The sequence below is a fragment of the Xiphophorus hellerii genome, chromosome 18 (genome assembly GCF_003331165.1).
Source record: "Xiphophorus hellerii strain 12219 chromosome 18, Xiphophorus_hellerii-4.1, whole genome shotgun sequence".
NCBI lineage: Eukaryota > Metazoa > Chordata > Actinopteri > Cyprinodontiformes > Poeciliidae > Xiphophorus > Xiphophorus hellerii.
The window spans coordinates 12,032,608-12,059,432 of NC_045689.1; the positions used below are offsets into that span (position 1 = coordinate 12,032,608).

A 26,825-nucleotide genomic window follows, 5' to 3' on the forward strand; every position below is an offset into this window, starting at 1 on the left:
TACTGCATTAAATCTTTTCTTCAAACCCGTTCAGAGATGTAACATTTTCATATTTTTAAAAATTGTTTCCATATTTTTATGCTTGTTTTGTCGTAAAAAGTCTACCTGGAACCAAAGAGATGGCTGTAAACCTTTCAGCATGGTGCTGTATATTACCACTCTCACAACTTTTATTTCCTTATTGAATTATTTTTATTTCAGTTCTTTTTTTTTCAGCTTCCTAACAACACAACACCCCACAGCATATCCGAATGGAAATATCACTCAGCAGCTCATCACATGTATTCTTGGTTAACATTGGGTCAGACGTTAAAACAGCAGGTCTGAGCATCGCAGACACCTGGTGATTTTAGTCATTTTATAAGACAAAGCATATTTCTGCTGACGAAAAAAAACAAAACAACTTTCAACATCTACAGGCATGCAAACAAACACACACACACACCAAGTCAATAAAAAAACCTAACGACTGAAAATCAGCACTAACATCTGTTGCAAGTTCATCTTTGTTGTTGCTGATCATATCCAGTAACAATAAATCTCTCAAATGTGTACCAAGAGTCCAGCTTTTACAGTCAGCAGCAGCTTCCTTTGTGCCGAAGAGATAACAGTACATCAGTTCACCACTAGGGGGCGATCCAGCCTTTCCAATATGGCGTTGGGAACTACTGAACTCTGTGTTTCATAGCTGATATCAAGCCAAGTGGTTAAAAAATCCCAAGTTTCACTCGAACTTGCGCAGGTGGTTGTAGAGCGACTGGACGTAAGTGAAGACACACATGGGGTCTGGCTTGCGACCCATGATCATCATGTCCTCCACCTCGATCAGCCGGTCACAGCCCGCCTTGATTCTGAGGACGGGAACAGATGAAGACGAGTCATAACAGAGGAATAGACAGGAAACTAAAATGCAACGAAGAATCTAATTTTGAAGAGTGGATGCTTCTACTAATTTTGCACATCTGGAGACCAGAATGCACTATCATTGATTATTATTGTTATTTTAAAAATAGCTCTGGCTGGATAAATATTCTAGTTCTTGCTGTATGTTTTGGTCGGTTTTCCTGTTGGAAGGTAAACCTCTGCCCCACTCTCAAGACTTTTCAATCTCTTTCAGGTATTTAGCAGAATCCATCTTCCCATCATGGGAGTAATGAGTTCACGATGTTGTGGCTTGTAATCTCTCTAGCACACATGGTTTTACATGAGGAGCATAAATTTTGGTCTCTTCCAACCAGAACACCTTCTTTCTCGTGTTTGTTGTGGTTGGTGATAAACCTTAAACGGGGCTCATTATAGCTTTCCTTTTAACAATGGCTTTGTTTTCTTCTCTTCCTTTTTCTTTTCTTTTCGTTTTTCTCCTCCACAGAGGCCTGTTTTGTAGAAGAAATAAGTAATATGTGTCCTGTTGACAGATTCTCCCAGCTGAGCTGTGGATCTCCGTCACTCCTCCAGAGTCTCGGATTAATTAATGCTCTCCTGACATCCGTTTAGCTGAATTACCATGTCTCTGTAGGTCTGCAGGTGTTTCAGATCACATATTGAACAGCACTCTGTGAAATGTTCAAAACTTGTTATTCTGTTTCTAACATAACCCTGCTGTGCTCTTTGGGCTACACCAGGGATCTGCAACATGCAGCTTCAAAGCCACAAGTGATTCTTTGGATCCTCCACAATGGCTCTTGATAACTTTGTCTAAAAATTAAAAAGAGCCAGCTAATACTTAGATATAATTAGATATAATAACAAACACATGTTCTGACAGTTTTTTTAATTGTATTTCTGCAATATTTGCAATGAATTTCCACAATGAAAGACTCTAAAAGTACTAGTAATGTGCTTAAATCACATTTTCTTGTCATTAAGGCTACATTCACACTGCAGCATGAAGTGACCCAATTCCGATTTCTTGCCAAATCAGATTTTTTTGGCATATACATATGCGACTGTTCAGACTGTCAGTTGTCCGTGACACTGTGCTTTTTATATTTTTTTAAAATAATTTTCCATCCCACAGAAAAAAAATATCATGCTTTTTTGCTGAATTGTATGTTTATTTTAAATCATAAAAATAGAAATAAAATGGTGGTTTAAAAAAAAAAAAAATTACAACAAATCTCAGAGAGTAGAGATTTATCTAAAATTATAAATTGTCTTTTTTTTTTTTTTTTCCAAAACGTTGTGTGACATTTGCAGCTCGAAACAAGTTTTGTTTGGCTGGTCTGGGAGTAAAAATGGCTTTTGAGGTTGTAAAAGTTGCAGACCCTGGTTTAGAAGCTGGCCGTGCTTTTCAAATTCACTTTACAACTACTTTATATTGGTCTGCCACATATCATCTCAATAAAGGACATTAAAGTTTGAGGATACAACACGACAGAACAGGAAAATGTTTTATGAATTCAGCAGTAGTCGAAGAATAAATAATTCCCAATACTGGCTGGTGCCTGTAAGCCCTGATCCATATGTATGATTGTGCTGCAGGCTGTGTGATGTCAGATCTACAGCTTGCAGCATGTTTGTGTGCTGCCACAATAAGCAGGGATTTAAGATGTCATGGAGTCAGACAGAAGGAATGCACACCTTTGGCCAGAAATAAGCAAACAAAAAATTATATCAAACACAAAGAAGACACTTTTATGCCATCATCAAGATGTAAAATAAATAAATAAAACTGAAATTGTTCTACTCTGATGTTTAGATTTGATAGCATTTTATAATTGTACAGCAAAATGGAGATGCTTTTGTTCATTGAATGTTTTTTTAAGACTGATTGTATGACATGCATAATAATTGCTGCTTCAAACTAAATATCCTGCAGGGGTTTATTATTGAGAGTAAAGTTACAACTCTACCTCTAATACAGAATGTCATTTACCTGTTGCAATATTTAATAACTAGTTTTTGCTCCCTATTAATCTGGGAAGGGTTGTTCGACCCCATGTAAAGTCAGACATTTTTGCTCAGTTCTCGGCGTTCCCAGTTATCAACAGCTGTTTAACTTCTAGCAGCACTTTAAACATGCTGCTGCACAACCTTTGCTGCAAAAACCTGCCTTAAAATGTTAGGCCTGTGTCCAAGCTAACCGTCCTTCCAAAGGCGCTGGAAAAAGTTGTTTTTAAACAGCTGCAGTCATTCCTGATGAAACACAACAATTTGAGGAAAAAAAAAGTCTGGATTTAAACTCATTACACAGAGTCTGCCTTTTACTGGCTGTGTTTGGACTGTTTTCAGAAACAATAAAGACGTAAATGGAAGTATAAAAACGTGGGAAGAAGTGAATTTTAATCATGTGAAGACAATAACCCTAAGAAACACAAATTGTTCCAAAGTGCAGATCAAATCGTGGCTGTGTTTCTGATGGACTTGGCTTTAGAAAGATACTCCTGCTTTCATCTAGGTATGTAAAAACAAAATAAGTTTTTATTTTGTCCTTAAATAGAAATTTATAGAGTTGAAATGCCAGCAGTTTCTATATTAATCAGTAACTGTAAAACCGTGACACCCCACAAACTCCTCGTGCTTCAAAGCAAGTACCATGAAAAGTGAAGGCAGTATTCTAACAATATTTATTAATCTCTGAGGAATCAGTGTTAAGATTAAAGTTAAATATGTTCATCTTTACTCAAACTTAATTAAATTCTTCGTCCTGCATCCTGCTTCTAAACCTTGGCCCCTATCAAACCCATCTGTCTTTTTTTGTCTACAGTGATGGAAAACAGAACCAAGTACACTAACTGTATATTTGAATACATCCATTTCCTGTCAGGTTGAACAAGCATTTTAGTTTCATACTCACTCTGCAGTCCCAAAGGCTAGCTCAAAGTTGTGTTTGCGATTGGCCGGTGATAAAGCGTTGTAGTCAAACTCGGTGGGAAAGAAGGAGTGGACGAGGGCGCAGAAAGCCATTCCATCGCTCCAACTGGACGAGAAGTTCTGGATGTCGATATTCTGCAGAGAAACAAACAGGAAGGAGATGGAGATCTAAGCATGACAGAGAAAACGCTAAAATATTTAAAAGTAAAATTATCCAGCTTGTAAAACTACCAGGCAGCCAGTTGTAGCTTCATAAAGCCTGTCTCATCGCTCACTGTCTCGCCCATAATGATGATGGGTTAAACAGACGTTCCTCTCCCTCACTGCTCAGACACTTTCAAGAGTCTGCAATCGTTCCATGCAAAGGCTGCACTTAATTCGTCTGGAGTTTGGCTTAAATCAAAGCGTAAGATGTCAAGTAATCAAACCAGCGTCTCTCAGTGGTGGCTAAATCTCTGTGAGAGCCGGGGCTTTGCCACGCTTCTGTGACCAAAAGCAAAACCACATGGAGGAGCTGGCATGAGGTCCGACTTGGAGAGTCCAGAAATGAATCAGGACATAAAATAAATTACTGGATTCTAGAAATTTTAAATATAACCTCAAATCACCACAGAAGATTCCACACCATCACAAAAGCTAAGATGTTTTACCTGGTAGCCTACGGTCTTGGAACGACACCATTCAAGGAGAATCTGCTTAATGCTGCTGGCGGTCGAGACTCCAAAACTCTGAGAGCGCTTGAGCCCCGCTGGTTTAGGACGACTGCGCACAAGGAACACAAAAAAAAAGACACATAAGAGAGTGATGCCCAAGTACAGAGGTTTCAAAGACAAACCATCACAGATCAGCTTTATACTCACCTGTGACTGACTTCAGAGTCTAATCTCTCGAATATAGATCTCCGAGCCTGAGCGCCAATGTTACGGGGGAGAGTCTGTGACCTCACCAGCTCCCGCCTCCTCTCTCCCACCTGGCTGAAGGCATTGCTTTTGTCTTCATCTCTGCGAGATGCATTGAAGTCACATCAAGTAACACAATCGTCATTTGCCCTCAGAGTTTTTGCTTCACAATAACTCACCTGTCATTCTGCTGCAGCCCTGAGTAGGTCACAGACTTAAAAGGAGCTGAGTTTGCCTTGTCTGGTGAAGAGATCCATCAAAAAGAAATCAGCCAATGCATGATAAAGGTACAGAATGTAACTCTTACAATAAAAATGTTTATAACTGTCACCATGTTGTGAAATTATAATGTGAGACAGATAAGCTGTGAAAAGATCAAACTCCTCCACCTCTTCCCTGCTGCTATTGCCATCTGAAGAAATGCACCAGTCAGAAACAACCAATCAGAACCAGGAGGAAGGTCTTATGCTGTCAATCAACCTAGTGAAGGAGCTGCTAAATGTGCTAATGATGGAGAAACAACTCACTGCTACAGGAAAACCATTTATCTGCCATTATTGATGGTCATGCTAACTAGCCTTAGCATTTGTGACAGACACTGCTGACAAGAAGAAACTGTGTAGTAGCAGAGAGCAAGAGGAGGAACGGCGATGATTGACAGCACTAAGACCCGCCTCCTGGCTCTGATTGGTTGTTTCTCATTAGTACTGGGAGAAGGTAGAGGAGCTCGATTATCAATCACGTACAATAGAGACAAATTAACAAATATGTAAGAAGGTATTTTTCATAAACGTTTATAAACACACTGTTAACCACTCACCCTGGAGATTTGGAAATCCCAGAGATCGGACAGGAGAGGGGGTCCACGTCTTGGCAATAGATGCTGACAACAGGGAGGCCAAAATAACTTTGGGTCAGAAGATTTTTCAACAGGATATTTAAAGTATGTCTAGTTGATTATAATCTCACACACCTGGTTGAAGAGCAGAACTCTCTGTCGGCTGTGGACGAGAGATGCTGGGTGAAGCCTCGGAGGATGGGGAAGACATGGAACCAACAGGGCTGCTGGGAGAATTAGTGGAAGCCTTGATTTCAGTTGTCTTGGTTGTGGCTGTGATGGGAAGGTGGGGCATCCGCAACGTGATGGGCGCTGCGTGTTCAAGAGGGCTGTCTGTGGACGGGGAGACCTTTCCCTGCACCAACACCGAATGCTCTGTTGGAAAATATAACGGATAACACTGAGTCAGTGATTAGACTCAAAGCGCACTAAATCATCAAATACTGATGATTTAATCTATTATGCACCCTAGGGGAAACAAAAAATATATTTAATTAGTAAGTTTTCTTTAGAAGTCAGTATTTTATAGCACAATCAAGTTACGATGTTACCTTCAGTTGTTAGAAAAATGCTACCACTGCAAAATTAGCAGTTCTTTGATTTTACTCTTTGTTCTTTTATTCTGTGAATTACTGACGACACGTTTGTAAAAATCCAAGCAAAAATGTTGTATTTATTTGCACAAAATGAGAAATGGTAAAAATAACAAAAAAGATGCAGTTCTTTCAGACCTCAAATAAAGCAAAGTAAACATGTTCATGTTCATTTAGAAACAACAATACTAATGTTTTAATTGAGAAAGAGTTCAGAAATCAATGTTTGCTGGAATAACCATGAGGTTTTCAATGGGGTTCAGTGCAGTGGGCTTAGTTTTTTCAAGACCTGTATATCAAACATAACATAAAAGAAAGTTGACTTCACAATTTAATGCATGTAAATTGGGGCTCTGTGTCTTTAGGAAGTTCCTGCTCTTTCGGACACCCCACCTTTATTGCTTCATCACAACAAGGCTCCTCCTTGATGCCTTTTACAACCATGGGAGTGTTGAACTGAGAAGTAGTTTGTATGATAAATTCAGCTGACTCAAATCATCAAAAACATACTCCAGGTATGTTTTTGATGCTTATAGTAAAGTGCAAACAATGACTACATCCTCATATAATCCAGTTCAGCAGGGTTTGGGGTCATTAATGTCCGACTATAGAAGTATTTTATAGCAGATTAAAGGTGACTGTGTCATGAATTGCGGGTGTGAGGTGGTGAGGCAGACGCAGCAGACCCAGGTAACGTGAGAAATGACGGTTTTAATGATAAATAAGTCTAAAATAGTCCACAAACAACCAGGCAGCACAACTGAGCAGAAGCCAGGGCTCAACGCCGGTAGCAACTGGTAAATTGACTGGACAACACAAAGGACTGAACGCACATAAGACGAGGACCCGACAAAGAACAGACACACAGGTGACACTAAATACACTGGGGGTAATCAGGGAACAAGAAACACCTGGGAGTAATCAAAGGGAGACAGGACAACACGGAGACTCAGAGACACAGGGAACTCAAAATAAACACACAGAAAAACACGGAACATGACAGACTGATGACATCTTTACATCTCCTCAGAATAAAAAAGAACTGGTAGAAACAGCAAATCAACTCAAACACATAAATAATGCAGAATAATTACATCACTGGGTACATTTTACAACTGAGGACAGAAGAAACCATCCTTCATCTGTCATGTAAAATGTGATTCTGAGCAGACAAAGCAGTTCTTTAATGTGACGTCCCTGTTGGACATTTAATCACCTGATGCGTTAGCATGTCCGTTCTCCTGTCCAGCGTGTGTAGGCACTGGGTCAACGTCTATTGGCTCTTCCCGCTCGATGCTCTGAAACACACATGGAGTTATGATTAGGAACACACAAGCAGCCTTTCATTGATTTAAATGGGATATGAAGTCATGTTTAACCCTCGGGGGTGGAGTCGTTTTTCCACAGCGGGGAGCAACAAGCTGGAACACAAAACTGGAAAGCCACTAACTCTAGAGCCAAAACACTTAATCCTACATCGACCACAAGGAATGATGTTGTGTTTACAATACTCACAGCTAAATGAGGCACTGGATCAGCGTTGGATCAGACAGAACAGAAGAAACAAATAAAGCAGAATATCTCGGGATATCAAAGAGGGTGTTTTACAGGAAAGCTCCATGGTGTTCTGTTGTGTTTCACCCTCCACCTCTCGAGATAAGACCCAAGAAGATTAAAGTCAGGCAACACCGTCTCTGATGTCCTGCTGAGAGACCAACATTTTATAGCAAAAATTAAGTTTGGATTTTACTTCTTTCCTCTTTCTACTCAAAACATTTGGCTAATAAACAGCTATCACAATCCAGAGGAGACACTTCAGTCTCAAACACTTTATACACACGGAGCTGCTGATTCACAGAAGGATGAGCCGTCACTTTCCATGCAGTTCTGTCACAGATACACAGAGCTTAGAGAGTTGATAACCAGCCCATCTAGTACAGAACAACACCACTGAGGTCAAAAGTGCACTGGTGATAGCAATGCATGTTTCTTTAAGCTCCGCTCCAAAACAGAAACCACTTAGTACATTTGTTGGATCACAGCATAACAAATCTAGAATCAGGAGGCTAGCTCTTCCTTCTGCAGCCACGTAGAAATTCCTCCTTACTGACATTAAAGGGGAAATATTATATATTATTATTATTAGGGATGCCTACTTCTACAATTCTTTGGGGCTGAATTCCTTCAGCTCCTCCAGACTAGCGGCAGCAGCAATTAGCAAACATCTGGTGGAACTGCAGGGCTGAAAACCTTTGCAAAGCAAAATAGTTAATATTGTTCAAATATTAACAATAACAAATGAATTGAAAAGGCATCCCCACCCTGTGATTATATGCCTTAAAGGACCTTTGTTCCCACAGAAACAAAGGTCAGCATGCAGCTTCAGTTATTAGAGGTAGAAATTAGAAATCTGGGTGTTGTGATGGCCTCAGACCCGAACATTCAGAGCCACATAAAGACAGTTACAAAGTCGCCCTTCTATCATCTGAAGAACATTTCCAGCAATAAAAGCCTAATGTCCCAGCAAGATCTAGAGAAACTCATCCATGCGTTTTTTCTTCACAGATCTAATCAGAAAGCAGCAGCAAGCAGCAGAGACTCTGCAAAATACTTACACTGGAACCCTGTAGCTCAGAGAATAGACTTTAAAATATTTAAGTTAGTTCACATGTGTCAAACTCAATGCCCACAGGCCAAATCTGACCCGCGATAGCTTTTTATGTGGCCCTCTAGGTTCTAGACTAAACACTAAGCGTGCTTGAATATTATGTTATCAGTCAAGTAAGGAGTTTTTATCTGCTTACTGAGAAATTATATCAATCAGTCCCTCCAGTTTCTTGAGAATTATCTTGGAAATTAATGCAAAATCAACGAGTCCCTGCACATTTTTGCACTAATAATTGCAAGTTTATTGCAGATCTTTCTCAGAATTTCTCAAAAACATATTTACTTGTACTAAACAACTGCCTCAGCCTTAAATGATGACAGATTATAGTCCATAATCTACACAGTGAGTAATAAAAAGTCACATTTACCACCATAAATAAGCACAAATATAGCAAATATTTCCAAATTAGTAACACAAACACTTTGATTTTTATTGAAAAACTCACAAAACATATCACAAAATCCTGGAGGGACTGAAAAGATGCTCAATAATAATATTTAATTTTAATTGCTATTTTCAGAGTTTGTGAACAGGCTTTATCAATACATTCTGCCACAAACGGCCCTTTAAGAGCATACATGATCTTGATTTGGCCCAAAACGAAAATGAGTTTGATCTCACTGAACAGTTTAGCACTAAAATACATTAAGGATCTACTGTTGTTGTACCAACCTTCCAGACCTCTCAGGTCTTCTTGACTTGATGCACTAACTGCTCAGACATGTAAAGTTAAAGACTAAAAGTCAGACCTACATTTGGGGCCAATTTAATACTTTTAGAGCTAACTATACATCATGAAAATAAAATGACAACAGCTCCTCTGCCCACATGGAAAAATTTAATATTCTACTCATGGTGTGAGAAACTTGAGGAAATTGCTCCTAGTGTAAATGTGCGTCTCTTTGCTTTAGCTCATCATGTAGGAATGCTGGTAGGTCATGAGTGTTAAAATAACGCAAGAAGAGACGCTGTGTGTGGTTCTGCGCGCGTACTCTTGTGGTGAGAGGTTTCATAAAGTGCAGTGAACCCACTTAAAGAGGGGAAAGGAGCACAGTTCTGCAGAATATACTGGATATGCAAAAGAAAAGTGCAGTGGAGTCATTTTATGCTGCAAGATTGGAAATAATCTAAAGGGGCAGTGAGCTGGAATCGCGAGGTGGAAACAGCTGGCTGTCCAGGGAGACAAATTGTTGCCTGGCTTTGGGACTGGGAGCTCCCTTAGCTGAAACATTCAGATGCCAGCCGTTGTTTTTGGTTCAGAGGGAGGAAACATGATAGCCGACACGCTAAGGTTTTGTAAACTCTCTGGTATCTCAAGGTCCAGCTTGCTGGCAGAACACACTGACTTTTGCTTTGTTCTTCATACAACAACTCCACATTGGTCAAGGCTGAGCAGAAGGTGAAGGACATCCAGTGCTCATTATGAAAGCAATTGTTTAAAGGTGCATGACACATTAGCAGAATTACTTTAAATAAAGCTAGTCTACTTTGGAACATCTGAAGAAATCCTTTTAATGGTTCCAGGTTTTATTAATCAACTGGATGTCTGCTTAGCGTACTTTAAACCTTAAAGGTCTGAACCATTCTTTAAAAATGATTGGATTCCAGCTGTGTGAACGTCATTGTACATTCAAGTGGGAATTGTTAATAGGAATTTACCTTATTTTCTTCTAACCATGAAGGCCAGGAAATAATCAAAGAGATGCTCTTAAAGATCGATACTGAGGTTAGCAGCTCAGCGTCACATTTTTACAGTGAAAATGTCCCATATAACCTGTGCAGACACTGAAAACCAAGATAAATATGCAGCTGCTTCACACTAGAGTTGAAAGCAAAGAGGGAAAATAGATATTTAAGATGTGTGTTTCAGACATTATTTGTGTAATTTTAATTAGAATCTATATAATCTAATCCATGTTTTAATTTTTCATCGCCAATTCTACTTTTAAAAATGTATCCCAGATAAAAATACTCAAACTTACAGAATTGGGCTTTAAAGTGTCTCATATTATGTCATTTAATTACCAAAACCTTTAAGGATCTGAAAAGTTTTAAAAGTTAATATGTTCTCAGTATAAATGCAGCTGTCCTGTGAAGGCCTCAAAAGTTTGTTAGAAGACTTTGGTGAACAATCATGAAAACCCAGTCGGACAGGCATAAAAGAATATCTGTGAACTATGAGATCCATCTAATAGTAAATAGAAAAGGTTACAGTACAACAATACCACCAACATAAACAGATGCCCTCAATCCAATCTGATTTAGCTTGAGCTGTTTGGAAAATAAGCAAAAAAAAAAAAAAAAAGAAGGTGTTTCTACGTGGTATTGAGTCTACAGCTTGTATTTATGTAGGTGATTTCTGTTCATTGCATTTAATTTTATTTGCTGGTATTGGTGTAAAGGGGGCTATATGCAAATAAATACATTATTGTTATTTGTAAAACTTTATGAAGACATAAATCATTTTTCTTCCAGTTTAGTTATGCGCTACTTTGTGTTGGTTTGTCATGTAAAATCCCGATAAAATACACTAAAAATTATTGGGTTTGAATTCTTCTGCGGGACGATGTAAATATATTTTTGCTTTACCTGATTCTATTGCAACTTCAAATTTAATTTAGACTTTTTTACTTAGTAAGGAGATAATGGGATGCAGTGTGGCAAGATGGTACAGAGACAAGAAACTCTCAACACATGATGGACTAGGGGGAAACTTTTTTTTTTAGTTCATCTTCACCCTAATCTTAATTTTGTTATTTTTAAAAGTGGACCTAACATTATCAAGGTGCAAAGGGAATACTCCACCCTCGTAGTCTGACCTTCTACAAGCAGCTGTCGCCCTATTTCTGTAATATGTAGAATATAAACCCACATATGCAAAGTTCACCTGCTATTACACTCTATTACCTGTTTTAGAGACGCATGAGAAAAAGATCCCTTTTTCCGTATTTGCAAAGCAACAAATCAACTTCTATCTGAATTTGCGTCACTCGTGTATTAATAGGAAATTGCAGAACATGCAAACAAAATAAGACAGAGACAGAAAGTGGGCCTAAAGAAAAGCCCAGCATATAAAAGCAGGAACAGGAAAAGATAGGAAGGCAAACAAGGAAGTTCAATTATGCAAAAATTGAAATTTAAAAACACGGTATATTATGAAGCTCGAAGCTGTTCTGTACCAGGGGTTATTAAAGTTTATTATACCATTATTCAAATACTCTCGTCTACTACTGGTCTGTCTGTTGTGTTGTGCTGTTATAATGTTGCTCTGATTTCCATTATTTTGTATTTTATGGTTCTCTGTCTAACATTTTTGTCCCCATAACAACCCTGGACGTCATTAGAAAGAACACAGCTTCAAATAAATTGTTTTAAAAATCTCTTATGTAGATTCTTTACATCTAGACAGAGGAAAATATTTCAAGCCGTTATTTCTTATAACTTTAACAATTATTGCTTACAGATAATGATAACGCAAAACTAAGTGTTTCAGAAAATCTCACCAATTTTAAAATAAGCATTTTTAGTGTACAAATGTTATGTAATATTACTGCAAGAATGAGCAAGAAAACAGTTACTGACATCCAACATGTGGAGAGTAAGCTATGAAAAGGTCATTGCTGGATCCGAGCATATTCATAGAAAGTTGAGAGAAAGGAAAAAGTGTTGTATAAGAAAAGGTGCACCAGCAACAGAGATAGATGGATGAATGGTTGGAATAAAATTATAAAAGATCTGAGTTTGACTTTCTGAAATGACAACAGAAAACATAGAACCGTGCTGTTTTGTTTTTGCCAACATGACAGAATCCAGTCATGTTGGATTATGAAGCCACAAGCATATTACACTGTAAAAAATTTGGGCTGCATTTAGTTGTGTCAATAAATGTAGGAAGTTTTAGGTTATAAGAAGATAAACTTACAGCGATAAGTTGTGCAATTTTATCAAACCTCCAAGAATAAGCAAGTGTTTTTAGGTTAGCACTTAAAAAAAACTGAAAGAAGAAACAGACAAAAGTGGAAACTATTTCCCAGAGTGCTTAGCGGCATGTTTTTGTATCCTGAGATGGAAGTGTGTTACATTGATTTGACTCTTGTGTTATTCAGGCAAATGCTTATTTTAAGTTTTCAAAGCTTGAGGATGACGTTCTGTTCACACTAAATGTTTCTGAGCAGAATTCATTGTAATGTTTTAATACAATTCAATGTCAGATCAGAAATTTTGTTCATGCAATTTGAAACAAAAATGTTAATTATTCTAAAGTAAAATAAGCAGTTATTTTAACTTGATATTGCGAGTGAAAGTACTAGAGAAATGTGTGCTCTTTAACGAACAGTTTTTTCTTGCATATTGTGAAATAATTATTTGGTTTGATTGCAGCATTTACTTAAAACTCACAATTCAAGATTAACAAACTTAAAAAAACAATGTTTAGACTTGTTGCTAAATTAACTTCATGAACTTTAATTTCTGAGTTAAAACCAAAACAATTTTCTTGTTGACTTAAATTGCATTTCCAAGGTAGCAGGTGGACTTTCTTTTTCAAATTAAACCACCACCAAATGTTTTACAGTGTACTATGCATCCAGCTACTGTGAAACTATGAGAGGAAACCTTTGGTGACCAAGGACTGGTGTGGCATAATTTCCTGTTGGGGAGGGGGAATCCTCTCAGAGGAAGAGAAGCTCATTAAAACCACCTGTTCCTCAAGAACATTCACACAGCCTGCAATTTGTCTCCAGGAATGATCTCAGGGAATCCCGTTCTGGGTCAGGAGTGGAAAGAAACAATTAAAATCTTTGAAGTGAGCAAATATAAAACGGTAATTGCAGGTGAGAGTCACTGTACAGAGAACATCGTGCCTTATAAACGTTGTACTTCTGAAAACAATTTATGACTGCTGACATTTTTTTTTTGGAAATTACCTCTTAAAAAGAAGTGGTGAAAGCCGGATTTCTGTTTTTTCTTTTAGTTTGGACATAAGCCAGCAACGTCTTGGTTCTCGCTGGAAAATGGAGTAAACAAAAACAGCAAAGATAAAGGCGGTAGGGGGACTCGGTGCTAGATGCACAGCCAGCCAAGTACTTTAATAAATGCATTTCACATTTACAGGGCAGTTCAACCTCTCTAGGGCTTAAGTGGTAAAATATATGGACTAACACTTCATAAAATGCCATACTATACATCCACTCCCAATCTGTTGTTGATTTAGTCTGATTTATTTCCTTTTTGGGACGGTTGTAGAAAATAAAGCTTAGATAAATCTGTCCTTATGACAGAAGGGAATAAAAAAACAAATTTTCTCTCTACGTGTATTTGTAATAAGCAGAAACTCCATTTATTAGCAACAATGTAACTTAAATTTCTATTGTGTTGATATGACTTTTTAAAATATTTAACTATAGGGTTAAATCAGAACTGATTAAACCTACAATTCTTAATAAAATTCAAATACATGGCATTTGAAATGCGTATTGTATGTATTTTAGTAAAGTACACTTTTTTACTAATTAAAGAAGTAAATCAGGGCAATTAAAACCAAAATGTTTTATCAAATTTGTTAAACGACACATAACAGGTCTTGCAGGTTCAATTCTGATTTTTAATTTTTTTAAACTTTCTGCATGGTCGCTCATGCTACTAAGCAGATCTTAACTGCGACTGCAATCAGACTTCTGTGTGAACAGTTCATCACCCCAAAGAAATCTGCATGCGCAGAAGATTCTTATCATTAGATATTGATAATTGTTGGCAACGATAATTATTGATTTGCTTTTTCATTTAAATACCTGAAATATTGCCAAACTGATCGAATGACCTTTCCTGTTTTATCCACAATGTTTTTATTTTGAAGTACGGTGGAGAAACTTTAAACTGCTACTGCACAAGTTACTGAACAGGTAACTAGGGAACCAAAAAGTGAATGAGTTGCTAAGTAACCAAAGAGTGAGTGAGTTAGTTGATGCCACCAATATTGCTTAGCTCTCTATGAGAGGCTGAGTAGCTAGAGCTTTTTCTCCGCCTACATCTCCCAGAATGAATACTTTATATATTGAATATTATATCTGATGTATTATTTATTGATATTAATCATGTGCCTATCAAAATATTTGTTGATTTTTTTGTCCAGCTCTATGTAAATGTATACGTTATGTCACTGCCATCTTCTTGTATGTAAAGTCAAAACTCTTCTTTCCAACCACCAACCTTTTCACAATGTGCACCCACCTCCCACAACAAATTTTCCTCAAAGTACCCTCTGGGCATGACTCCAAAACACTGCAGCTGGAGAACAAGGAAATGAAATCCAAGAGTTCCCAGGGTGGATTATCTGACGTTGTCAAGGAGCTTAAAATCTATCATCTCCTCAAACTGAGTGCCAGCAAGTCTCCCTGGTCCTGCAGGGGCAGCGAGGTTGAGCTGTCCCACTGGTCGGTCACTTATTATTAACCTGTTTCCACAGAGATGATGACGGGAACATGGCCTATTGTCTGGAAGTCATTAAGAGAGCCAGGGGTAGCCAGGGAGTGGTTGCATACCTCTGTTAAACCCCCAACATGTACACACACAAACCCTGGTTACAATGGTGCTCCACTTAAACTTCTACTCATCTTTTTCATGTCATTACACATCCATTTTAATATCTAATAATGTTCCTTACTGGAAAAGGTATTTAGAAAAAGACCCTGATAAGCAGCTTGAGCTGCCAAACCACAACTTGAGAGCAGAAATGCCCCGGCCAAGAAGAGTTGCGAGATAACGTAATAGTATGTGGTGAAGTGATGCACATTCAGGTCAGGTTGGGATCACAGATGGGCTCACACTGTTTGCATAAGTCTCCATTATGAGTCATAAAACTGTATTTTCTGCCTCACTCGTGACTGTAATGTCAACCACAAAACAGATAGATTCCAGGAATTGGTCTCAGAGCTTTTCTTGCTCTGAGGGGGACCAGAACCGGGGGAGGGGGTTTAGAAGTGAGTCTTGGGCCACAGAGCACACGGAGGAATGGAAGTTAGATTAGGATTTGTTTGTCATAGTTATCAGAAACAGACGGAAAACTTTCAGATACCATTTTCATGGAAATAAGCCCCACTGTACCCACCTGTATCTACTTTCCTTCACTTTATCTCCTAGGAAATTTTAACTTCATCTAGTTTTTACATCCCCCTTTTTTATGAGCAGATCTTTGTAGAACAGATAACCCAGATTTTCAGTAGTGCTGGGACTATAATTAATTAGATCAATTAAAAATTTAAGCGCAATTAATCACGAGCCGGAACCTTGGTTGCTTGTTTCTGGTATGCCTGTAAATTTGACGCGCAGGTGACATCCGCAAACAAAGCAATGGATGATAAAGCTGCTTCTCTTAGTCCACCCAAGTCTCATTTTTCCTTCAAAAGATAATTTGATGAGATGTTGGAAAAGATTTGTGTGTCAGTTGTGCAAAAATGAGCTTATCACCAAAAAATACCATCTCAGTGCAAAACATGTAGCAAGCACAGATGTCCCCAATACTAACGTCAGAGTTCAGAAATGGTCCACATTTCTGAACAAGTATTTTTCAAAGGAAGTTACATGAGAAGTCAGGTTTTCCTGAAACAATTCAAAGCTGAAGGATTATAACAGCACTTTGCACCAATTTGATGGCTGAATCATCTGAATAACAGATTTAAAATAATTATCTTCGCTGTTTTGCTGCTACATCATTCAATAATTTACCAGAGGTTTTTAAATTGAAAATGTGTGTTTTGTTGATATATGATTTTGATTTTTTTTAAAAAACATATCTAGTTTATTTGCCTAAAAAGTAAAGTTTGTTTTGGAGAAGAACGAATTCACAATTGAGCAACTGATGCGGATCAAAAATACAAATTCTTGAATGGAAATGTGAAAGCCAAGTGGACCGAAGCCCGCTCCAAAAGCAGGAAGCAGACTGTAGCTCAGGACATTCTGAGTAAATACAACCAAAACAAATGGAGAAATGGCTCATGGCTCATAGAGAAAAGAGGAATCTTACAACTGCTAAAACTGCCACAGGTTTTTCAAAAGGTTTGGTTCATTTCACACTACACAATGTGAAAGCAAACCACACCAGGTGGAAATGTAACAAATGTTGCCATTTTGCTTTCCAATCAAACCAAGTCCACTGGACTGTCATGTGTGAGAACAACCTAAAAGGCTCCGTGCAAATGAGTAAGAGTGGTGTAATTCAGTTTGGATAATGATCATGACATTGAATTTCTCCAAAAACACAATCTGTTCATCATCCTGATATCATAACCTGACTAATCTAAAACAGCGAAGAGGAGAAAGTGCTGCAGCAGCCTGGTGTTCATATGAGGACATGTAAAGGTTAAGGCAGAGATAACATCAGGTTTGAGTTGAGTAATGTTTCTGGAAGGTGGAAGTGAAGGCTGGGCTCTAGTTGCTGAGACAAAAATGAGCTTTTTGCTGACTTTGTGCAATTTGGGAGCTTAACACTCAAATAAACTTCTAACATCACCATGAGATTTATCTAAGATCCTTTTATGAGTATGTGTAATGTTTCTTGCAGAGATTAGACAAAGCTTGAGACAACAGTCAGCTTCAGACTTTCATGAGAGGTAGTGAAAGTGCAGATGTTCATCAGAATTAAAACCACATTTCCCATAAATCTGGCTGCTTGCTGCTCGAGTCCTTTGAAAATGCTTTTGGCTTTCATTCCTTCCTCTGTCTGCCACCCCCAATAATAGCCTTCACTGAATTTTGCAGCAGACGGCTGACAGAGAGAAGGCCACAAAGTGTGCCTGGTGATGATTTATCTGTGTTTAATTTGCTGCTTTTGTGCTGTAGAGTGAAAGTTTGTTTGACTTTACAGCCTTTAGCATCTACAAATGTCCTAAACTCTTCTGAAGAGCCCCCGATGTATGACGTGAGAGGTGCACTGAGCCATAAATCAAGTCTCTCAGTGTTGATGTTGAGCGTAAGTCGGGCCTCTGACCTGCCACATCTAATCTGCTCTGTACATCTGCTAATTAACACAAGCAGCAGCGTCGGAATGTGCCCAGTGCACTGGAGTCTTTATTTGTAAAGGTGTGGTTGCAGAAAATATTTGAAGGGGAAGAAGGATGAAACTAATGCACCTTCCTGAAAACTTCTATGAAACTTTTGCAGTATTCATAGAGAACTTCTATGAATACTGCAAAAGTATTCATACCCCTTAAGCATTTGCATATTTGTGTGCTATGATCTTTAATGTATTTTCTGAGAATTATATCTGATGAAACAACACAATGTTGTGGAAAGAAGAAATTTGAAAGAAAAATGATAAATGGGTTTAAGGGGGGGGGTGTCATGTATTTCCCAGTAACAGTCCCATTTTATAGCACAATCAAGTAGCTATGTTATTATAATATTGTGTTATTACAAAAACGCCACTTATATTGAACATGACTTCAAAGGTATCCGACTTCAGAATTTGATGTCTTGAAACTGGGTATCTGTCTCTTTAAGAAGCTCCTGCTCTTTCTGACACTCTGCCTTCAGGATTCGAAAATGTAATCAAATCAAGTATTTTGACAGCAAATTATTAAGAAACCTATCAGAAAATTCTCTTTTATTTAATGATATATATTTTTATATAATATAAATAAAGGTTTGTTGTAAATGTTTTTGTCAAAAAAGCCACATTTTTTTGATCATGATTGACTTGTAAAAGCAATAAAACGGATAAAACATTAAAGAGGTGATAAATTTGTTTAGGTCGTGGCAGATGGTGGCTTGTACTGAGTCAGAAGGTTTCTTCTGTGAAAGGGAAGTTTTTCCTCTCCACTGTCGTTGCATGCTTGCTCGGTATGAGGAATTACTGTAAAGTCAACAACACAACGTAAGGGATTTCCTGCCACTTCGTCACACCAGTTGTCAATGATTTGTTGTAAGTCATTGACTTGATGTAAGTCTTTGACTCCTGGTGTTTATGAGTTTCCATAAATAGAAAAGTATGTAACTAATTTGAATAATTAACTGAGCTTGCTGTCTTGTTTGACAACTTGAATCAGTTGGAATGTATGTGACTGAACTGAAGTTACTTTTTGCAAGGTGTATTGAGAAGACTGGTTGTGAATTGGCACTATATAAATAAACTGAACTGAATCAAAGGAATCAATGAAAGACGAGTTGATTAAATGAGACAAAGAAGAGCTGGTGTGGAGAGCAGCAGGAGGAGGCAGACAAACACGCTCTAAACAGAGGTGTCTGAGCTGAATGAGAGGAAACAGCTGATTGACGAGTTCATCGTGTACTGAGGAATTGGCCGTGCTTGGCCTTGGGACAACCCGAATAAAACAAACAAATTCAAATCATCTTCTTTTTTTTTAAATGACAAGGTAAGAAATGAGGAGATTTTGCTTCCAGGAAGATATTTGTTGATGTGAGACAAGGATTGTAGTCGAGAACAGGAATGTAAGGAGTGATGACGAGGAGGGTCCATGTTGTAATCCCTCCACACGCCACATACTCTCAATGAAGCACAAGAATGCACACAATGGTCCAGTGGGCCAGCTGCACTGGCAACACTGGAGTTGTCTGCAGAAATGTTTTATGTGTGCTGAAGATTGTGAAGCGTGGAACAGGTTCAGAAACAGAGGAAGAGGACGCTGGGGACAGGTTTTAGATCTTTGTCCTCGCTCTAACCTCAGCTAATTCTTGCTCCAGAGAGCCATCAGAGAATGCTAGAGCTGCTTCCCATCAGAACTCCAGACCTTCCAGATGGAAACACACAAATACAATCACAATCTCACAGATGGTTGGGTTTTTATACAAGAATTTTTATGTGAATTCTGCTGTAGAGAATCAGAAACATGCAGCAAACTGTGAAAAGGTTTCACATAAACCTGTTGGAGAAAAAGTAAATAACACGCAGTATATCCTGGGTTTCAAAGGAAAGGCTTCATTTATCATAGAAAGCGATTACCAGTCACATGGGTGCCTGGTGCAGGTGTGCGGTACTGGAAGGAGCTGGAATCGTGTGTGTGTGTGAGTGGCTTTTTACGATGACTTGGCAAGTCACCATGACGCTGTACGGTAACAGCTGGAGAGCAGGCTGCAGGACAGACACGCCTCTGCACATCTCCAACTTCCAGCTTTTTACTGTATCTATTAGGAGAAGGCCTCCATGTTATGTCAACAGACCTGTTTGAACAGCGAGCTGAACTTTATGAACTGGATCTACCTCATCTCTCATTGACAGGCAGACGAGGACGTGGCTAGGAGAGCCAGGCGTAATTAGGGTTTTAAACACAAAGGTACTAATTTTACTAAAAAAATTAAGTATTACAGTAAAGTAGTACTGGCTGACCTTTGTCCTCAGATGTAACACAGCAGAATACACCTGAAGTGTGATGTTGTGTGTTGTGCTAAGTTGACAACAGGGGATCTCCCACAACTTAGACACACAGAAACAAAGGTGGCCTTGTGTTGATTTGGCTCTGATCACCTGATTTCACAGAAGATAACATTCCTCAGCTCTATCTGCTGCATGCTTTGGAAATTACAGAGACAAGCGGGAGCATCCATTTGCAAATGATTTTTTGTGTGTATTACTTGCTGTATATTTTGAATACAAGTTTGTGTCGTAGTGTAGTGTGAATGCAGAATGAGTTAAAGGAGCTACATCTGTATGTTGAAGTGCCTTGTCCTTTTTTAGAGTGACACTAGGTGTGGGCATTTATTGTATTGTGTATCATTCATCATAATACATTTCTTAGCATGATAAGAATTTTATCGTTGTCACAATAAATTCCAATTAATGATGTCTAACTCCCCCAAAACTGTCCGTATTGTCGGGATTGTTAGTTGTACAATTTTCTCTGTTTGTTATCGTAGTATCAATAAATAGCAATTAATTTGCAGTTTATTGGTTCAAATCACATTTCTTTTTGTGACTGGTGTCCTAAAAGAAACACATCTTAAATAGGTATGTTTTTCAAGAGCAGTATTTGTGTTTGTGAGGCTGTGACTGCTGTACAATACAATTACCTTAAAAGAAAAGTATCGTCACTTTTATTAACACAATATTACCACAAAATATTGTGATGAAACTTTAAGTCCATATCGCAAACACCTAAGTGATACAATTTGGCAAAAACAAAAAAAATATGAGCCTCTTTTACCCCCTAAAGTAATCCAGTGCAACCACTTGCCTTCAGAGCCCAAGTGGTAAAATCTGTCTGTAATTTAATCTGTAATTTATACTGTTTTCGAAAGTCTTCAGAGTTTAGTAAAAGATGGTTAGAGAACAAACAGCATCACGAAGACCAAGAAACACAGCAGAGAGGTCAGGGATGAAGGTGTGGAGAAGTTGGGTTGGTTTTAAAACAACATAAACTTTGAGCTCCTCACAAAGTTCTGTGTTAATCCATCATCAGGAAACAAACTGCAAGCCTACCAAGACATGTCCATTTACCTGAACTGACAAGCCGAACAGGAAGAGTGTGATGGCAACAGATCCAGTATCTGTGTCATTCTTCAAGCATTCTTGGAAAGGTAAAGGATGCATGCAAAATCGTGAATTTAACTAAAAATACAAAAAATGAAGACCCAAAGTCTCTCATTCCAATTTATTTTCCTTCTTTCCAACAAAGCACAGCACACCCAGTCACAAACTGCTTTGGTTTGTGCTTCTGCAATCCTTCTGCAGCTTCTGTCTTTCTGACCTACATTCGACTCAACAGGAAGTAATACTTTCAAAATAAAAACAGGAAATTCACAATAAAGTTAACCTAAACTGATATTAATTGTACATCCTGAGCATTACAACAAATCTAAGACAAAAATACATTACACAAAACATATAATGTGAATAATCTTTTTGTCTTATCTTTCTCAGACAGGAGAAGGAGCCAAGAGGTCCTTGTTATCTCTGGACAACAATCAACTACACCTTGATGCACCGCTTTAACATCACCCTGATCACATTATCCCCACTAAGGAATATTGTGGTAGCAACATCATTCCAAGCTACAGTATACTATGAATGTTTTCTTTCAGCAGGGACAGAAAAGCCAGTCAGAGTTCATGGACAGATAAATAAAAGCCAATCCAAGAAGAAAAGCCTCGCAAAAGACTTGGCATTTAGACAGTGAACTTAAACTTACAGCCACTGGAATGTTGGAATGGTCAAGTCAAAGTCTAGAACTAAAGTTTTTGAAAATGTTTTTCTGGGTAATGTATGACAAAACTACAAGAATTATTCTTTTAAAAAAGAAGAATAGGCAGTTTCTTGAGTTGACTCTAAATAAGATCAAAATGCATTTAGTTTTTTTTAACTGTATGGAAAACAGGTGTTAGAACTACAGAAATAATACATTTCCTAAAATAAAACTTGCATTCATGTTTTCCATCGCAAATCCATAAAAGCCTAACAAACACCTTAAACTCACTTATCTAGCAATAGAATAACTTTGAATAATCCAGCTGTTCCTCAGCTTGTATTTAGTCTAAATATTTAGAAACTCTGAACATAGTTTCCATTTCATAAAGTCATGATAAACAACTCATATATTTCTGATCAGGAGGCAAGAAAAACGTGTTGCTCGTCGTTAACTGATGAAGTGATGAAGAAACCAGGAGATTGTTTTGTTTTTTTTGGTTTGGTGTAAAGAAAATCAAGCCTAGGAAATAATTTAAAACCAGAATAAAAGAAAAATAAATGATAGGATTTTGAGAGACTTTCAGATGAGTCTAATTCCAGAACATCCCAGCGCGACAGTGAAACTGTTTCTGATAGTAACTCCAAACCACACAGCAATAAAGCTCTGACTGGAGTTTTTAGTCGTCATTGATGTTGTGAAGAACTATGATGAAATGCAGACTTTCATCATAAAACCAACTTTTAGACTGTGCTAGTATCAACAGAAAAATCAGCCAGTAGAGGAATTTGCTGGTTTTTAGTTTCATTCATCAGTTCTTAGAATGAATCAGTGGATTTAAGATCCTCTGAAAACCAGAGAAATTTTTGTTTGAATCCAGAACTATGCCATTACTAATGCTTAAATGAGGAGTATTATGTGTTCTCCAGGCACATAGTGCCATTTTATAGCACAATATGGTAACCCTTGTTACATTCAGTTGTTATAAAAATGCTGTATATATTAAACATGACTCATAGGAAATTAAGCTTCACAATTTGATGCCTTGAAATTGGCTCTCTGTCTCTTTAAGAAGCTTCTACTCTTTCTGACACTGTCTTCGACATCCCAAGGCAACAAGATGCATGTTGAATGGTGAATTCAGCAAACTTACACCTTCACCAGGTGTTTGCTAATTGCTGCTGCTGCCGCTAGTCTGTAGGAGCTGAGAGGGTGAGGCACAGAGACACCAGAAGTAAGTAGGCACCCTTGAATAACCGCCATAGAGATTCAGGGATTTCTCAAACATGCATGAAAGAATCAAGTCAACACTCCAGGTACATTTTTGATGAGGTAATAACATTGCAACATGGTGTAAAGCTCAAAAATTTTGATTTTGCGTAATACCTCCCTTTAAAAAACCACTGGATCCACATGGTTCAGGCAGGTCAAACCCAACAGTGACTAACCAGGGCCTGCATTTCACAAAGTTGATTTCAGATATTTGTTTCAGGTCTGAAAAACCCTTCAACCGCACTAACCTCACCTCCCAAGAGCCTGCTCGGCTCATATTACTGCACTTCATAAATCCTTAAGGATCCTGGCAGAACGCTATTGTGCAACCACAGCGACACAGCCAGTGTCTCCTATGACACATCCACACAGCCACAACGCAAGAGGGCTTCATTCAAACCACCAGCATGTGGTAAAGTTTCTCTTCACCACATGCTGAAGCATCCCTTTCTGCTTTTGTATCTTAACTTTCCATCTATTGTTACACAAAGTATTTGGCATTTAAATGTAAGGTAGAGGTTGAGAATAGTTACAGGCCAACGGTGCGTAGACTGAAAACATTTGCATGGACGAGAGTCTTTAACAGTTGACGTCTCAGCCGTTTGGGAGATGTAAAGCGATGAAGGCACCGAATAATCCTGATATGGTGTCAAAGATGCTAGAATTTTTCACAAAGATGTATGAGCTCAAGCTCACATGCACTAAACAGTATGTGTAGAGCAGCCTAGTCAACAGAAATATGAGAAGTCTAAAAGCAGTGAAAACAACAGAAACCTATACATTTATCTGCAAAATACTAACATTAAGAAGAAAAGCGATAATTGAAGCCAAAACGATAAGCATCTCTGAAACTGTAGGCCACATAGAAATGCTACATCTAAGTGTTATATAAATGGTGGTAAAAATATGGTGATTAAAAATGTAAAATAATTTGAAATTATTAGCAACCCACAATGCATCCTGGGAACGTATTGAAGGAGGTGCAAACAACTGTAAACATAATGCATGATGCACAAAGTTGTACGAAGTAGGAATTAAAAGTAAAAAGTGTTTCCACTAAACAGGAAGTCGTTTTTTAACGCTACCACATACATGACTCATCATCCATGATGGAAAACATATTTTGCTTCCGCCGGTAAAGCCACTTACAGAGTTATGTTGAGTTGTATGGTTTCATAAGCAACATACTTTACATTTTAGTGAATAAAGAGAGGTAGGTAGCATGAATGTTACATGGAAAGATAATGGTGGACCATAAAATGCAAATATAGAATGAGTGGTGGATGTTTAATTAATTTACCCCACATATAGTACAGCTTAAAGTCAATACATAAAAGAACTGAACTTTAACTATTGTAAGTACCTATTGAACTGAGTTAAAGTTATGCACGCCATTAATGATAATTTTCAAGACCACGTAGTTCTAGTTTCCATCAGTATCATTTAGAAGCAGAACCTGCAAGGTGGATTACTCATCTTTTAAAATTGATATTTAGCTTAGTGGAAACAAAGAATGTCACTGATCAGCTGCTATTTTCCACTTCCAACAAACCGGAAAGACTACTCTAAGGCGCTAGCTACTAGATTATTGTTTTGTTCTCCTGTCAACAGCACCTCATAATGTCTCAATCACAATGATGTTGCAAATTAACTGTGAAATGACTCAAAGTCACTGATCAATGTATGAAACAGATAACAGATGAGCTGAGGGGTATTTTTTATAAAAAAGAAAGAAAGAAATGTCAATGAAAGTGGCAGTAATTGAAAAGTTACCTCTCTGTTATAGTTACATAATGTTAAAATGTTTTAAAGCGGAAGTATTATATAAAATTTAGGGGGGGGGGGGCTGTTGCTTTATATTACTAATACTAACATTATTCTCTCATCAATAACATGCCTGGAGTGCTGCTTTGATTGGTTCATGCATGTTTGTTATATCATTGAATCTCCAATGGCAGAAATTCAACGGTGTCTAAATGTTTCCACAAAGCTCCTCCTTGGAGCTGCAGTCAATTAAAATGAGCTCAATAGTTTCCATTTTAATGGAATCAAATAATCAATCATTTTTGAAGGGCAATTTTGTTTACAGATTGTCAAAATACATTTTATTTCTGGAATCAGAGACAGTGACTTGCATCTCTGGTTTTATGGACCCAATTGCAAAGTCAAATTTCTTTTTTTAAGTTACTTTTAATATATGCAGCATTTTTATAACAACTGAAGATAACACTTTATTTTGCTGTGAAATGACACAATGGGGCTAGAAAGTACATAGTATCCCCCACTTACAGGGTCATACAACATGATCAACACTGTAAAAATGTAGAGTCTAACTTTGTAGTACTCACGTTGGTCTTGCTGGAAACAGCAAAGGTAGCTCGGCTGGAGAAGCGTGTGATGGAGGGGCTGCTGCTCGTCCCTGGGCTCATCATCATGGAGGAGCCTCTGGAGCCAGCAGGAGGACTGCTGGAGTTTGTGGGGGAGGAAGTGAGATTGGCACGGGTCGATGAAAGGCTTGACTGACTGCTGTAGGGTTGTGTTTGGTTTTCCAATGTGAAGTTCTGGGTGCTGGCTTGACCTCTTCCGTAGATCACCTCCTTCACATCCTGATGGTTCTCCTGTATGTCGTGCAGCTCGTTCTTGTGATTCTGACTGTGGTTGTTGGTTGTTATGTTCCGCTCACACGTGAGGCCGTTCAGGAGCTCCACTTGTCTTGTGAGAGCTTCCAGCTGGATCCTGAGCTGACGGTTCTCCTGCTGGAGCTGAACCACAGCCTGTCCAAGCGGACCGCTCAGGTTGGCGGTCTCATCACAACGCCTCTCTATATCGAGCTTAAAGTTGCTGACCTCTGCATGGATCTCTCTGATCGCATCCCGCAAAGTATTCTCGTAACGAGTTAGAGCTGAACACACGGTTTCCCCCTCTGGAGAGGGAGAACGGTGGTGACATAAGTCTTCCATCTGAGCCAGGGTTTGAGCCTCCATGAGCCCAGCTGGTGACAGCTATGGAAAAAAGCCTCACTGTGTTTGAGTTAACGTCTGAGACCGAGCTTACTGGCCCCTTGAGACACTCCTCAGTCAGTCTGCTGAGGGAGTAGGGACTGATGCACACCAGGGTTGAGAGGTGAAACCTAGAAGGATGGGGTGGGGTGGGCCAAAGGTCTGGACTGTGTTATACCCACTCCTCCAGCTCTGTCCTGATATGAGGCTTCCTGACGTCTGTCTTCTTTCTCAAGCTCTGCTTTTCAAGAATCAACGTCTCATACTGCAAAAAGGAGACGAAAGATTAGAACATGCAACATTCATTCAGCAGGAAAACAATTAGGCAAGTCCTCTAAAATCCCCAAATGATGTCAATCTAAACACACAGAAATACTGAATTCAGTTTAAAAACATTACAATACAGCGAGAGAATCTCATTAACCATCTCATCAGACAAGATTAGTTTTCAATGCTGCAACAAAGCTTTGTGGTGAGGTCATGTTCAGCTGCAGGGAAGCCTACCCCAGCTCCAATCCGGAGGGTTTCTTTGAACAGCTGTATGAATCTGTCCTGGAGTGTGTTCGCTGAGCTCTGCTGTGCTTTGCCGGCTCTCTCAGGTTGAGCACTCCTC

The 26,825-nt window shown here is 38.5% G+C and overlaps 1 protein-coding gene across 1 annotated transcript; it reads right to left on the bottom strand.

Moving 5' to 3' along the window:
* Nucleotides 1-168: 168 nt before the first annotated feature.
* smtnl (smoothelin, like) lies at nucleotides 169-26,825 on the bottom strand. The gene is made up of 10 exons (XM_032545558.1): nucleotides 26,717-26,825; nucleotides 25,562-26,477; nucleotides 7,360-7,441; nucleotides 5,686-5,925; nucleotides 5,533-5,595; nucleotides 4,892-4,952; nucleotides 4,674-4,814; nucleotides 4,464-4,575; nucleotides 3,797-3,948; nucleotides 169-851 (listed from the first exon to the last, which is right to left on the bottom strand). The coding sequence occupies exons 2-10, from the start codon at nucleotides 26,195-26,197 to the stop codon at nucleotides 725-727; spliced, it is 1,614 nt and encodes a 537-aa protein (XP_032401449.1). The 5' UTR covers nucleotides 26,198-26,477; nucleotides 26,717-26,825; the 3' UTR covers nucleotides 169-724.

Excerpts from the sequence above, each read along its gene's own strand:
- smtnl (XM_032545558.1), bottom strand. The coding sequence starts at position 26,197 with ATGGAGGCTCAAACCCTGGCTCAGATGGAAGACTTATGTCACCACCGT. Across the intron at positions 5,926-7,359 it reads CGGACATGCTAACGCATCAG|AGCATTCGGTGTTGGTGCAG; the intron begins GTGATTAAATGT and ends ATTTTCCAACAG. Across the intron at positions 4,815-4,891 it reads GGGCTGCAGCAGAATGACAG|AGATGAAGACAAAAGCAATG; the intron begins GTGAGTTATTGT and ends TGCATCTCGCAG.